At 40.0% G+C, this 15,032-nt stretch overlaps 1 protein-coding gene across 1 annotated transcript in view; it reads right to left on the bottom strand.

The window, feature by feature from the left end:
* Window positions 1-15,032, bottom strand: part of TRDN (triadin) — a 242,640-nt gene that overhangs the window by 105,330 nt on the left and 122,278 nt on the right. The window contains 1 exon segment of the mRNA XM_050893954.1: window positions 14,941-15,003. Coding sequence (XP_050749911.1) covers window positions 14,941-15,003 — 63 coding nt within the window.

The following is a 15,032-nucleotide window of genomic DNA, read 5'->3' as shown; positions in this document are numbered from 1 at the left end:
AGCTCTACCAGCTGACTCAAAGAAGAATGTTTCTAATAAGACTTACACAAATCTTATGTCATTGCTTGGCTCTTCCCATTTATTTTGACTTAGGTATTCAATTTTTTTTGTAATTAAAAGTAGGAGAAGAAAAAGAGAAGAAGCAGAAAAATGAACAGAAACTTCAAGAATCAGAGAGAATTGTGTTGAAAATTGAAATGATATTTTCCAGTGTCTTGAAGTCAAAATTGTGCTGGTTCTGCAGAAAAAAAAGACTTCTGGCTGTTATTACTGACCAAAGCACAATTGAGAGCATGCTTTGGGAGCTTGGTTCTGGCTTTGCAAATGCAATACAACAGCAGAGCCCTTAAGACAATGCACCTTACAAGTATGACAGCTAATGTTCCCTTTGCTGCCCTGAGCAAGATTTCACAAGAGTGGAAATAAAAATGATAGCAGGTGGCATCTGATGGCTGAGAACTTCCATCATGTGAATGAAAAACATAATTAAAGTCGCCTAGAGACCAGTCTCAGTACAGTCTGCTCCCCAGCTAGCAGATGTACCGGAGTTTAAAAACAATTTATTAAGTAGCAAGATTTGCAGTTAATGTGATTTACAGTGGTAAAAGAGCAAGACACCCCAGATAGCTGAACATTACGAAAAATGAACTGCCATTGAACGTATAGTAATTAAACAAGTATTTTCAAACCTCCTGTTGAAATATACTGTGATCTAGCATTTCTTTTTTCATTTACTTGGAGTTCTTAAAACTTATTTCCACAAAATAGTATTGATTTCAACTAATATTCCAACATTCTGAGAAGTGTTCAATTCTGAACTGTCTTTAAGAATTTTTTACTCAGTTGCTTTTTAATTTGTACTGTTTTTGATAATTTTACACTAATTGTATGACATTAATGAATTAATTGTCATCTTACCACATCTCAAAGCTTTTGGGACTATTTTTTATTTTGATTTCAGTCACTTCTGAAACAGCAGATGCTCACATATAGGGGCATTTTATCAGAGTGCCTACACTTTCTATTGTAATGTGTCCATTTTACAATTAAGATTTTAAAAATTTCATATTACAAGGAATTAAAACAATATTGTTTCTTCTTTTCAGTGGGCTTAAAATCTAGGAAGGCTCTATCAAAACTTCTTATACTAATGTAAGATTCATTTTTTAACATACTTTTCCAGAACTGTAAAATTTGACATTGGCATAAAAGAGCTGTTCAGAAATACCAACATTTCTCCCACATGAAAAATTCTGTGTTTGGACAAACACTTGATTTTGTTCCCCGTCTTAATCACTGAGCATGATATTGCCATATGCTCTGTGACAACTACTGACAAAAACTCCTCTTGCCTTTCCAAAATACCATTTCTTGGTGAACGTAAGAAAGGCATCTCACTGCACCAGCGAGGCTGAAGATGTGCACGAGGAAAAGCAAGGTATTGTGCCACTGCTGCTTCAGAGCTGTTCCCTGACCCATTCAGTGAAGCAATAAACTCCCTGACCAGAGTTTAACTAGCTTCCTTTGAGAATAACTTGGGAATAACAGGGAAATTTATAGGCAGAAGCCAGTAAGCCTTGAATCCCAGATTGCAGGTTTTGCGTTTAAATCTCTCCAGGCTGTACGACGCAAAGTGAGGGGAAACTGCAGATGACGTTACTATTGCTGGGTGAAAATGGGAGGAAGTGGAGCTTCTGGAAGGTAAAATCCAGTTTTCTCGAGCAACATGAGACTGGACTGTAAGAAACAATTCTCAAAATGTACTGATAACCAATGTGGGATATAAAGGGGTTTGAAGAATTTAGGACTATGAAAAACCAGCTAACTAACTAACATTCTTCTGTTGTTGATTACAATAGAAAATTGGTGATAGTACTCTAAAATTTTGACAGATCATTTTCCATTGAAGCAGGAAAAATATTCAAGCCCTTCCTTCCACTCTCTGTGAAGGGTGCCCTCTCTCCTCACCATCGTCTCTATTTCCTCCCTACTCACAGTAGCAGGCTTTTTGATAATTTCTTAATTTCTTTGGTGTCTCCAAGTCCCTTCTGATCACCAGCCCTTGTGTGTGTTGCTTCCCCACTGCACTGTCTCCTTGCACCACTATGTCCATCACCATTTACAAAGGAGCTCTATATCCTGCGCAGCCACTGAGTGCCTGCAAGCCCTGAGCAGCACAGCATCAGATGTGGGTAGTAGCCTAAAGCCCACAGAGCTTTCCAGAAAGTTGTGTGGCAATGCACGTGGCTGAAATACTAAATGTTACCTGAAACAGATTTCCCAAGATCATTAAAAAGTTCACTCAACAGAGTAAAAAATAGAGCAAGTGGAGAGGGATGTGAACAAACAAGTGATTCAGCTACACTTGTAGTAAGAAACAGCCTGCACTTTGGGAATGGCCAATTTAACTGTACCAGTGATTCATGGTTCCTCTAATTAGTGATTTCTCCTTTCTGCTTTGTAATTGCTGAAATGGATTCAGTTTCCCCTACTGCAGAGCAGGTGGAAACGTGTTCCATTGCCTTCTGCATTCATCAGGAGTGGTTTAAAAAAACAAAACTCTGGAGCACGATGCGAGATCACAGTAATACACACACAGGAAACTGTAAGTGCAGTTAATTACACAAGTGCAGTCATTTAGGGAAAAGGTAATGCTTTTTGTGTAGCAAATGCAGCTAATATTAATTCTTAAAATGTAAGAATCAGATCTTTTCCTGGAATAAACTGTCATTTGAATTAGTGTAAATATCGTAACAGCTGAAAATTTTCTTCGATATTTTTTACCTTTTCTTGAAACAACATGGGGGATATACTCTCCAAATTTTTCTTACGAAAGCTCAGCACTAATACTTTTTGAATGATTCACAAGAGGATTTCTTTTTGCAGTCAGAATAGGCTTTGTTAAGTGTATGTATGCTATGAGTCCCTGCAATATCTTTCTGTACTTCTCAACACATTTCCATTTCTTTCTTTCTGTTGGATAGATGGATGTAGAGATGGCATCTGTAGACATTATCACTAGGATGAAGATATTTTTCATACTTCCGAACATAGATGCAGTCAGCATTCTCACTCTGTGAAAAGGGAGATCTTGAATAATGTAATGTCCATCCGTTCATCTTTATAGGTGACACGCTACTCTAATTACACTCTCATAAGTGAAGCAAAATCTATGAGAAAGCAACCTCATGCAGAACCTACTGCAATCAAGCTAAAAATCAATGCACTTATAACCACAGCTACGTATGGCTCTTCCGCTTAAGAACATCTGCCCATTCTATTATCCGAATCATTCAACACTTCATCCGACTTAGTCTCGCAGAGTTACGTATAGCAAAGCCACAAAGTTGGCCCTGCTTCTTGAAAAACAGATCAAGAGAACAAGCATGGCCATTGGGAACATTTACTGAAAGGTTAAACAATTGTAACTAAGACTGAAGTGTAAAGGATGCCCTATTATAAGTCAAGAATATCTCTGGTCTATGAACTATTCTAGGGGAAAGGCATCCAAGAGCCTAAAGTATACTTTCAAATAAGTGACATGAAAGTCTTTGTCAAATATGTGTTCATTGAAACTTAGTAAAAGCTTTTAAAACTTCATTTCAAGGTCAAGGGAAAATTTACTTTTTCTGTTTAAGTTCTTTTTTTCATTTTTTTTTTAATTTACTTTCTTTTTAAGTGTAAAAATCAGCCTGATCCCAAACTCTGAAGGTTCCTACTGACTTTATTTAGCTATGGGTCAAGCCTTCAGCTCGTCCATTGAGTGACAGCAGAAAATAGATAGCACTGCATAGGTATGTCATTGCAACCTGGCTGATGTGTCTGTGCATGGATGTTTCACACAGAATAATTATCCTAAATATCAGGCCTACTAACTCAGATGTACATCTTATTTTGAGGGCACAGAACTGTTTTCCTTCATGAAAAAGATTAACTTTGCATTGTTTGAGGCATAGGCATATTCTAATCCTGTTATTTCTGGATGTGACTGGAAAAATAAACATTACATTAATCCCCAGACCAACATAAACAGGGTTGATGCAATAAATTAGATTCCTTAATTAAACCTATGCCACCCAGCTGCTTGCACAGCACAGGTATTTCATTCTGCATATCTGAAAGTCCAAAGGCAAACTGATTATTTGGTTACCCGTGTGGACTTTAGGTTGAATATGTACCACCTTCAAGCTTGTTTATTTCTAGTATGACATTTCCCCAAAAAGTTCTTTACAAGACTGACAATGCAGCATCAGAAGAGACTGCCTGTCAGACACTAAAATGACTCCTATGCTTTGCTCAAGGAAGATTCTCTTGCTAATTCATCAAAAAGTGAGTTAGTAGTATGAGGCCAAGCCTCCTCCCTTTGCTTTGTGTTTATTAAAGGGTTGACATTTCTACTTTTTTGCCAACCGGATCTTACCACCATCATTCACCATTTGCCTTTCTCACACCCGTCCCTGCTTTGTGCAGACAAAGATGGAAAAGAACAAACACAAAGAAACAGGTCTGAGCTGAGCAATACTCAGCATAGCCTTGAAAGCATTCAACTCACAATAGTTAGCAAAGGGGCCACTGAAAGGCACTTAAAGTTTATTTATCTGCTGCTAACATTTCATGGACAGAGTAGGCACCTCAGACTGAATATTCACTACCTTCTCTTCTAGAGCTTTCTTTGCACAACACATGGAGGTGGGCAAGGATGGGAAGGGAGACAGTTTCCTCAAAAGGCGATTCATACTAAAAGAAAGAGGAGGTCAGTCTTCCACCTCAGAGTTGCCACATCCATCACAATGGAGAGTCAGTCTTATGTTGAGCCAGTTGTTACTGCGAGGTGAGGGAGACACAAGGGGAAGGCAAGAAAAACTTGTTTCTAATGCTTTACCTCTTTGCGTTTCACCTCATTTCTAGCTCTTGAACACTGAACCCTAACCATGTCCTGGAAGGGCATAAGTGTTTGGTTTGGTCTTGGTATAAATAACGTTACCATTCCCAGCTGAAGAACACTTTCAACAGGCAATAAGGGACAATATTTTCAGAAACACCACAGTGACCTTGCAGCCTCTGTATTTTTTCAAAAGTGTTAGAGGTGTTTAGGGGCTCAGTTCTCACAGAAAACCAACGGGAGTTATGTGCCTGGCCTACTTTGATGTGCTTGTAAATCCCACCAGGTGCCATGCTACATCTTTAGGCACCTAAATATCTTTGAAATCATGTTGTCAATCACTGCTGATGATGGAGCATAGAAGTTAAAGTCCACTGAGTGCTTTGAAACTTTCAGTGTAGGGTATATTTTCCTTTTGTCTTGTTTCAGGAACAGACTCCCTTAACAGCCAGTCACATGGAGACCATGGGAATTGCTTTTCTGCTGTGTTTGCATCTCTGCTCTGCTGGATTTTTTGCCTTCTCCCTCACTGTGATCCCGTTTTTATTCTTCTGTTTTTATCTGTTTGGGGAGATACAATTTGATTTTTACTAAATAGCCATATCTGTCTTTTGATGATTTCTGGAAGTATCAATTAGAAAAGCAGGCTTTCCTATTTTCCATGGAAGACTGAATACTTAGAGGATGACTACCAGTCACGTGTTCAGCTTACAAAGGCTTATAAAAATAATGCAGAAAGGAATTTCCATTTTTCCAATGAACCTGCAAGACAGTTGTCTCCAGCTGCATTCCTGCACTGGCTCTCCACTGCATTCTCTTTTAGCTTATCATGTGTATCTCTGAGGATATACCTCCATAATGTTCAAGGCTAGAACACACCATCAGGTTATCTAGTCTGACACTGTTGTCAGAGACTCCTATATTTCAACCAGGCACCTTTTCAGCTGAAGTGTATCTTCCATTAGGTAAACAGTCATCTTCTGCAGACATCAGGGAAAGCAATATCCACCCTATGCTGTGGTAGTTTATCACTCTTAGTGTTAAGAACATGTACCTCATTTTCAGTCTGGATTCAGTTAGCTTCAGCTTCCAGTCATTCATTCTTGTTAAACTCTTTCTACTAGATTAAAGGAAGCTATAGTAGCCAGAATCTTTTTTTTTCTGTGAAGGTACTTAGTATCCACAATAACAAAGTCACCTCTTTCTGAAGAGATGAACAGAATACTTTATTCCTCTCTGTGAAGAATATCCTTAATTTGTAAATAACTTGAGGACTTTTTTCTGTTCTTTCTCCGACTTGGACATCGTATCGACATGCAAGTTCCAGTCTCTCCAGTGCCCTGTACACAGGCGATGTGTGGCCATGGTCTGTGTTCCTTGCTGCAAGGTTTATAATTTCATGGCTGTATGAAAAAATATCAACCTTAACTTGCCATTCACCTTGTCAGTTTTAAAGCTACTTTCCAGATGTAAATGTAAGTGACAATATAACACATGAGGCAGTAGGGAATTGGGCCCTGAGGTTAGAAAGACTATATTTGGGTGTCACAAGAGAATATAACTCTGAGTAATGGGATAAAATTAAGCAAGGGAAAATTTAGGCAGACTGGAATGAAATACTTCTTAACTGTGAGATCTATTAGGTTGTAGAATAATCTTCTGTGGGAATTGATGGAGGCCTAGTTACTTCAGCCATTTAAAACTAAACTGGATAAAGCACTTGAAGATATTCTGTAAGGAATTATCCCGCATTGCCAGAGGGAAGGATTAGATGACCTAGTAGGTCATTTCCATCTCCACTTTCTGTGATTTTGTTGTACAAAGCCCCACAAACAGGAAATTGTTATCAAAGTCAAGAAATGACACTAAACTCTGTCTGTGTCAGGGAAAGAAGAGTGAATAACATCACCTGCTGGTAACTGTGCAGGAATCCTAATCCAGCATTTCTGTGGGTTAGTAAATACAACCAGTGCTGAGGGCTGGGTGCATAGCTTGTGTCTGAAAGCAGAAGCCTCTACTAATGCAAAAATGTCAGGAAACAGCAGGTGAGTTATGAATAGGATCCAGGAGAGGAGGAGTAGGAAAGAAAAAATGTCAGGATAGGCCTGACATGCATAATAGTGTCATGAGCAAGTTATTAGTCAGGAATGAATCAGCCTGTAGTACAGGAGATGAAACCTGAAGCTCCAGTCAGCCAGCTGGGAAAACTAGATGTTTTTTATAGGCTTTGGTGTATAGGCATTGATTCATATAATGATATTACCAATTGAAATCATAGTTAAGATGAGACCAGAGCCAGGGTTTTTGCTAAGGGTTGTACAAACACACAGCAAGCCAAGCCATGGCCCCTGCAGAAATGTACAATTGGATGAACAGTCTAGCAGAGAAAGCTGTCAAAAGAATATTGGTAAGTAATACCCTAGAGAAGGATCACACAGTTCTAAGGTCCATAAATTGATCTTTCTTTTCTTGTGTGTGTGCTTTAATATGATTTGTTCCCAAATTTGCTCTCAACTCATAACACACTGTGCTCCCTTAATTATTGCTCTTATAGATTCATTTGTTTGCATGAGGAATCACTAGGCAACTCATTGCTTATTATTTCTGTTACTTAATTTTTACATTTGTCTCTCCTCCTAATGTCTCTAAACATAGCTGCAAATAAACATGAATTACAGGGTCCTGTACTGGGTCTGGCTGGGATGGAGTTAATTTTCTTCATAGCAGCCTGTATGGTGCCGTGTTTTGGATTTGTGGCTCAAACATTTTTAACACACCAGTGTTTTGGCTGTTGCTGGACAGTGCTTGCACAGCATCAAGGCTTTCTCTTTTTCCCACTCTGTCTGCCCCCACCAAGCCGGGAAGAGGTTGGGAGGGGACACAGCTGGGACACAGCTGACCCAAATTCACCAAAGGGATATTCCCTACCATATAGTGTCACGCTCAGCAATAAAAACTGAGGGTAGATGAGGAACAGGGGGAAGGGTGGCCATTGCTCAGACTGCCTGGGCATTGGTCTGCTTGTGGGAGGTGGTGAGCGATTGCCATTGCATCACTTGTTTTTTTCCTTTCTTTCACTTAGTAAGCTGTCTTTGTCTCGACCCACAAGTTTTCTCACTTTTGTTCTTCCTGTTCTCTCCCTCCGTCCCGTTGGTGGGTGGGGAGTGAGCGAACAGCTGTGTGAGTGTTTAGCTGCTGTCCAGGGTCAACCCACTACAGTGTCTTTTTTTAATTTAAAAAAAAAAATTAAGCAAAGAAACAGTCAGACAGGGTTCTACTCCTCAAAACTCCTACCTTCTACATGTTGTAGCAGCCACTCTGAAAACAGGCCTGGCTAATCCAAACTGCACAGTAACACGTATATGTGCACCCCAGTTCCTCACCACTGCAGTTTTTACCTCTTCCTTGTACTTTGTCTAAGTAGCCACGAGAAATTAATGAATAAACATGTTTTGTTTTCTGTGTGTGACCAGCCACTTTCAAAATACCTTGGGCTCTCTTGGTCTGGCTTCACAACTCCATTTTGCCCTCGTAAGCACCCTAAATTGAGACAGCCTCTACACCTCACTGGCCCTTGCAGATCTGACATTGGGGTTCTTCTGAAAGCACCCATCACCCTCCCATCTGCTGACATCTATCGTGTGACATCTATCACATTAGGGAACATGAGACACATGGCAGTGCCCAAGCTGGGCTGCTGAAAGCTGTCAGCACTTCAGTTATTTCCTAGCTAGAAATACACTCCTGGGAGTGGGCAGGGCAGAGTGAGGAGTTTCAAACCCTGCTCTTGAGAGATAGCAGAGAAGTCTTCCTACAAATGTGTGCAAGCACAACCCATTTGCTCATCAGAAAAAATCTGGGATCAACATTTGGATCCCAGATGAAGCGTTCAATCCGTTGCAGATGGATCAAGAGAAAGCATTTCAGGCAGTGTAGTGTGCATCTACTCCTCTAGATAAGTGGGCATGCCAAGCATGGGTTTTTTCTAAGTATAAACTTATGTCACAAGGTATATTTTAATTCATTTTTACTCTTCTGGCATTGCTGAAAGTACTGTCGTTCCAAAATATTTCTTCTGAGAAAGGTGTCATGTTTGGATGACATTCTAACATCTTTCCAGCCATGAAAGCAATAGGATAAGGAGAGTAGGGAAATAAGTAATAGGTTCATCATTTAATCAGCAAACTAAATAGCCACATTTGAAAGCAAACAATAAAAACCCCAGACAAGTAGGCAGAAAAAGATAATTGACCACCAGGTGTCAGTAGTTGTTCTCTTATTGTAATGGAAGGCTTAATATCAAGACTGCAAGGGTAACAGTTAAGCCAAGGAAGTCACAAAATTAAATGAATTTTTTTGTTGTTGCTCAGACCAGGAATTAAAAAATGATTAGAGGAATCTGTCTTCCTGTCTGTATAGAGCACAATAACAAAGAACACACTGTTGGTGTATAAAATGGTCTTTTCCCTCCATTTCCTATTAATTCATTGCTTTTTTGCAAATTACAAAGATTGGTCTTCAAAGCAAAGAAAGTACAGTTGATGAAAATGCATCTGTGGTCAACCCATGCAAAAAATCACTGCGACCTGGTAGGTCTTGTTTGCTCTTGCCTGATCACCTCCACTCTGCTCTGCCTACTATAACATCCCTCCTCCAAATCCCTATGTGATTAAACATAGACTTTCCCCCCAGCTACATAATCTCACTGGATGACAGGGTAGCAAGAATAACCTGATTAACCTGGTTCTGTGGCAGTCATAAGGTAATGTTTTCAATTTTTACATCTAAGATTAACTTCTAGTTTATTTTTTCATGACTGCAGAGCGAGTTTGCTTGATTGTTACAGTGACATCATTAAAATGTACCTCAGCATTTGTAACTTTAAACCCCCAGAGACTTTTCCTATTCAGGAGGCAAAGATTTACTTATGTAACTAAAGAGACATCACCACTCCCCTCCCCTGCTAACACTGCCTGGGGTGAAACATATGACATGGTATGATGCATCATAGATATATCTTTATCATAGTCATATCTTTATCAATGATCTGGACGAGGGGATTGAGTGCAACTTCAGTAAGTCTGCAGACAACACCAAGTTGGTAGGAGTGTTGATCTGCTTGAGGGTAGGAAGGCTCTACAGAGAGATCTGGACAGGCTGGATCGATGGGCCGAGGCCAACTATATGAGGTTCAACATGGCTCAGTGCTGGGTCCTGCACTTGAGTCACAACAACCCCATGCAATGCTACAGGCTTGGGGAAGAGTGGCTGCAGAGCCGCCTGGTGGAAAAGGACCTGGGGGTGTTGGTTGGCAGCCAGCTGAATATGAGCCAGTTGTTAGCCCTGGTGGCAAAGAAGGCCAACAGCATCCTGGCTTGTATCAGAAATACTGTGGCCAGTAGGACTAGGGAAGTGATTGTCCCCCTGTACTCGGCACCAGTGAGGCCGCACCTCGAATACTCAGTTTTGGGCCCCTCACTACAGGAAAGACATTGAGGTGCTGGAGCATGTCCAAAGAAGGGCAACAAAGCTGGTGAAGGGTCTAGAGCACAAGTCTTATGAGGAGCGGCTGAGGGAACTGGGGTTGTTTAGTCTGGAGAAAAGGAGGCTCAGGGGAGACCTTATCGCTCTCTACAACTACCTGAAAGGAGGTTGTAGCGAGGTGGGTGTTGGTCTCTTCTCCCAAGTGACAAGCGATAGGACAAGAGGAAATGGCCTCAAGTTGTGCCAGGGGAGGTTTAGATTGCATATTAGGAAAAATTTCTAAGGGTTATCAAGTGTTGGAACAGGCTGCCCGGGGAAGTGGTTGAGTCACCATCGCTGGAGGTATTTAAAAGACGTGTAGATGTGGCGCTTAGGGACATGGTTTAGTGGTAGACTTGGCACTGCCCGAGCAGCGATCCGCCCCTCCTGGCCAGCTCCCCCCAGTTTATATACTGGGCATGATGTTCTATGGTATGGAATATCCCTTTGGCTAGTTCAGGTCAGCCGCCCCAGCTATGCTCCCTCCCAGCTTCTTGCACACCTGCTTGCTGGCAGAGCATGGGAAACTGAAAAGTCCTTGGCTTAAGATAAGCGCTACTTAGCAACAACTAAAACATCAGAGTGTTATCAACATTATTCTCACACTAAATCCAAAACACAGCACTGTACCAGCTACTAAGAAGAGAGTTAACTCTATCCCAGTCAAAACCAGAACAGTTTGTCACTGAGGGTCAGAGCCTAGGGATTCTTGAACACTTGTCCAGCTAATCAGGCTTTATGTTTTTAAGCAAAAACATTTTTTTCCTAAACATCATCTGCCTTGGTTGGTCTTCCTGTTTTTTTTCATTAGGAAATAGTGAAAGTGTATAAAAGTTTGGGATCTTTAATCCAGCTAGCATTGGTTTGGTGTTCAGAAGATATATATTATAAGCCCTGTGGACAACTGATCTGGGTGACATGTCTATACCTGAATTTCCCTGTGTGAAAAGTGGAGAAACAGGCAGTGACTATCCTTCTAAAGTGGTGCTAAGATTTACTATCAAAAAATGCTGCACAAGACCTAGGTATTTTTCTTACCGTTATTATTTGAAATTATGCAGCAATAACAGGAAGGCAAGATCATCAATGACAGCTGAGCAGAGCTTTAGTTAGGAAATGGTGTGATGATCCAGGCTGACATTTTCATTGCTTTATAAGCTCATTTATTACCTATGTTATTTGTTGTGAGAACCAAAACAAAGTGGGAAAGGAGTTTGCAGCAATCAAACTTAAAGACAAAGGCTGCGTGTGAACGTCATGAATTTTTAGGAAAGCTGATACAAGAAGGAGCAGTGAAGCTCCAGACTATTAAGAGTCTGAGAAAAGGACCATCAGGAAACACTCTGCAAGCAAACTATGAGTACCTGAAAACACCAGTCTCTGCATATTCATTTTTGTATAGGGCTGGGCACCAAAGCTTTAACAGAGAGGGTCCCCTTTCTCAGTCAGATTGCAGGCTGGACCCCTCCGAGCTGATGCGTCCCAGCCACCGGGAGCTTTGGGAGAGCCTGGCAAAGGCTTGTCTCTGCCAAGGCACAGCAAGCCCCTTCATGGGGATTTGGAGATGCAGCTCTTTCTTTATCCAGTGTAGCGCTGGTTAGATTTTTGTAAAATGTTTTGAAGTGTGACTGTGCCAGACCCTTGTGTCTGACAATTATGTTTGTTTAAGCAAGACCTCTGAGTTTGTAACAATGGAATTATCTATTTTTCAGGACAATTAACACAATGTTTTTGTACGAGCTGAAGGTCAGAGGATTAATGTGGGTTTATCTACAATGCATTTTTAAAAGCTAATTAAGAATCATTCAGTTCACTCTGTACTAAAGACTGAGAACATTTCACATTAGATGACTCTTGCTCCTCTGCAGCAGCAGAAAGAGAGAGAGAGAGAGGAATGGAGGAAGAGAGGAACAGAGAAAGAGTGAGCTGGCATGCAAATAAACAAATACATCACATGGATGCAGTTAATGGGGAGCAATAAAAAACTCCATTCTGGTAGCACTAGAGATAAAATTGCCTCCTGGACAAAAGGGCTAATCTAAAATATTAATCAGCAAAAATATTCAGTATTTGCAGTCACAAGTATTCCTTGTTAGAGAAAGAGAGATGGAGAGGAATAGAGGGAAGTGCTGCTCTCAGAGCATTATTTTAAAGATGTTTTTATCACCTAGTGCTTACGGAGCATCTCCTTTTCTCTCTCTCTCTTGTGCCTGACAGCCTGTACACACTACTGTTCCTCTGTGGGGAAAGCCTGGTTAATGGGCCTCCTGTCAGGAGTGAGTCTTCTGGGAGGAGGTACGTGAGAGTGAGGAGCAGAGATGGGACCGGGGTGCCAGGCAGCCAGCTCCTGGCAGAAGGAGCTGCCTGCTGGCATGGGGACGGGTGCGGGTGGCGGTGAGGAGGCAGCATGCCCCGCATGCACCTCGGCTTCAGGGGTTGCAAAGATTGGGGGAAGCAAAACAAGACACAAAATCAGAGGCATCCAGAGGTAACAGCGCAAGGATTTGAAAACCAGGGCGAGAAGTTTATTTTTAATGCAGTGGCCTCTGCCTAGCCTTTTAATGGGAAAAGGTAAGAAAATCGGAAGCTGTTCCTACACTCTTGATTTTGGATGCTTATCTATGCTGCTGATTCAAGCGTTCTGAGGTTCATTTGCTGTGTCTGCCCAAAGCATGTAAATACTATCAGACAGGGAGGTGCCTTATTTCAAAACTGGGCTATGCGCTACTATTCTGTTGATCAAATGTGGCAATTATTTCAGGCTTAAAACCTTTTAGGGATAACAATAAGTGCTGCCAATCAAAGCTAGAAAGTACACGTATTCAAAGAGCAAGCTGCATGAGGAATAACAGCAACATGTGTAGCTAGAATATGTTATGGATTACCATCCTCCTACACAAAGGCTAGTAAAATCTTCAAAATGCAGCAACCTACGGAGCTAATAAAAGGGACAGAAATGTGCGGATGTCTCGGTTTGCCTAATTTGTGTCTTTCTAGCATTGGTAGGATGACTCACTGGATTTAGCAACAGCTTGTGAAGATGAACATATTAATAACTTTATGCTGCAGCTCTGCCATAAAATGTAATCTTTTACAATTCTGTATTCTCAAGTGAAATAGAAGCTTAGAACCAGAATAAAATTAGAAAAGATATTTGAATTGTCAGCTTATTTTCTTTTTAAGTCTGTGTTTATACATTTAAATATGCAACTTAACTTGGAAAAGAGTATTCCCTTTCATCCCCATCCCTTCCCCAGCGTGCCACTCGCTACTATAAAAAACTGAAGCATATTTAAATACCAGGCTACCAGGATAGTACTGCAAGGTATTCTGTGTCATTCTGTGTATTTTCATATTGTATGAAACAGAAATTAATATTTTTCTTCCCATCCATAAACACTTGAATAGGAAAGCTTATGTAGACCATGTACGACTCAACGGCAAAGAAGCCAGTTGCATATTGAAATCTGCATATGTAATCCACAAAGTTAGTAAACAATGGGATATATATCCTTTCAGCTTTTGATAAAATTCAACAGATTTGAATAATTACATGGCAGAGCACAAGGCTTGCCTTGAGGAAATAGTAACTATAGCCCTGAATCTTTCAATCCTATAAAGGTTCATCTGAGTACTTGATGGCTTGTAGAAGGTTATATAGAAAGTGTTCCACAAAGCAGCAGGTAGAACCAGTGTTTCTAGATATTAAGATGATGACCAAACCACTAGACTGACCATTTTGTTTCTCCTTGATTTTAATGAGACTTGATTTTAATAAGACTGTTTCACAGGCTGTGTCACTTACTGGAGATATGTTTGCATTTGTGCATTAAACATACTTGCAAATGTACTGAAATAACAGGAAAGAAAAGTTACAACAATTTTAGTGTAGACAAGACCCAAATGTTAATTTCTAATCTTATTGAAAGATTTATCTTTTTATGCTAAATAGCATGAAACACAATCGATTCGGTTCAGGACATTCACTAACTTTATTTTTAACTTTTGAAAAAACTATTTTCTGGGTGTGGAAAAAGCCTCAGAAAGATAACTATCTATTTTCTACCACATTAAGTGTTTTGATATGTTGATGTTTCTATTTATTACTTAAAATGAGCTGAATTTGTGAAATAATTCATGCAAAAATCTATGCACTCCATTCAGTCTTTTCATGCCATGCACCCTTTGAAACTACTTATGCTCTTGATTGATTTAGTGTATAAGAGAAAGCAGTGTTTTTAAAGTTTTTCTAAAAAACCCAAGCTCACAGAATTGAAAATTACATATATTATATATACACATACGTATATGCATATATATAATTTGCATAAAATACTATATATATAAAATATAATGGAAACACATTACACACATATATATATAAATATACTGTGATATCTCTCTCTCTCTCTCTCCAGCTTGGATTCTTAAGTGATAAAGAATTACATACACCCCTATCTCAAATGCTTAAAACCCGGAAGTGCTGATACTAGTCAGATATCCACTGCAGAGAAAGACAGACTTCAATTTCTTACCTGCTTTTTTAATTTCAGGGACAGCTGTCTTCTCATGAGCTTTCTCTTTTTTTCCTTCTTTTTCTAAGATTTAATTAAAGAAAGTAATTTGA

This window comes from Gymnogyps californianus, chromosome 3 (assembly GCF_018139145.2).
Source record: "Gymnogyps californianus isolate 813 chromosome 3, ASM1813914v2, whole genome shotgun sequence".
NCBI classification, from domain to species: Eukaryota; Metazoa; Chordata; class Aves; order Accipitriformes; family Cathartidae; genus Gymnogyps; species Gymnogyps californianus.
This window is presented reverse-complemented; position numbering and strand designations above follow the sequence as displayed.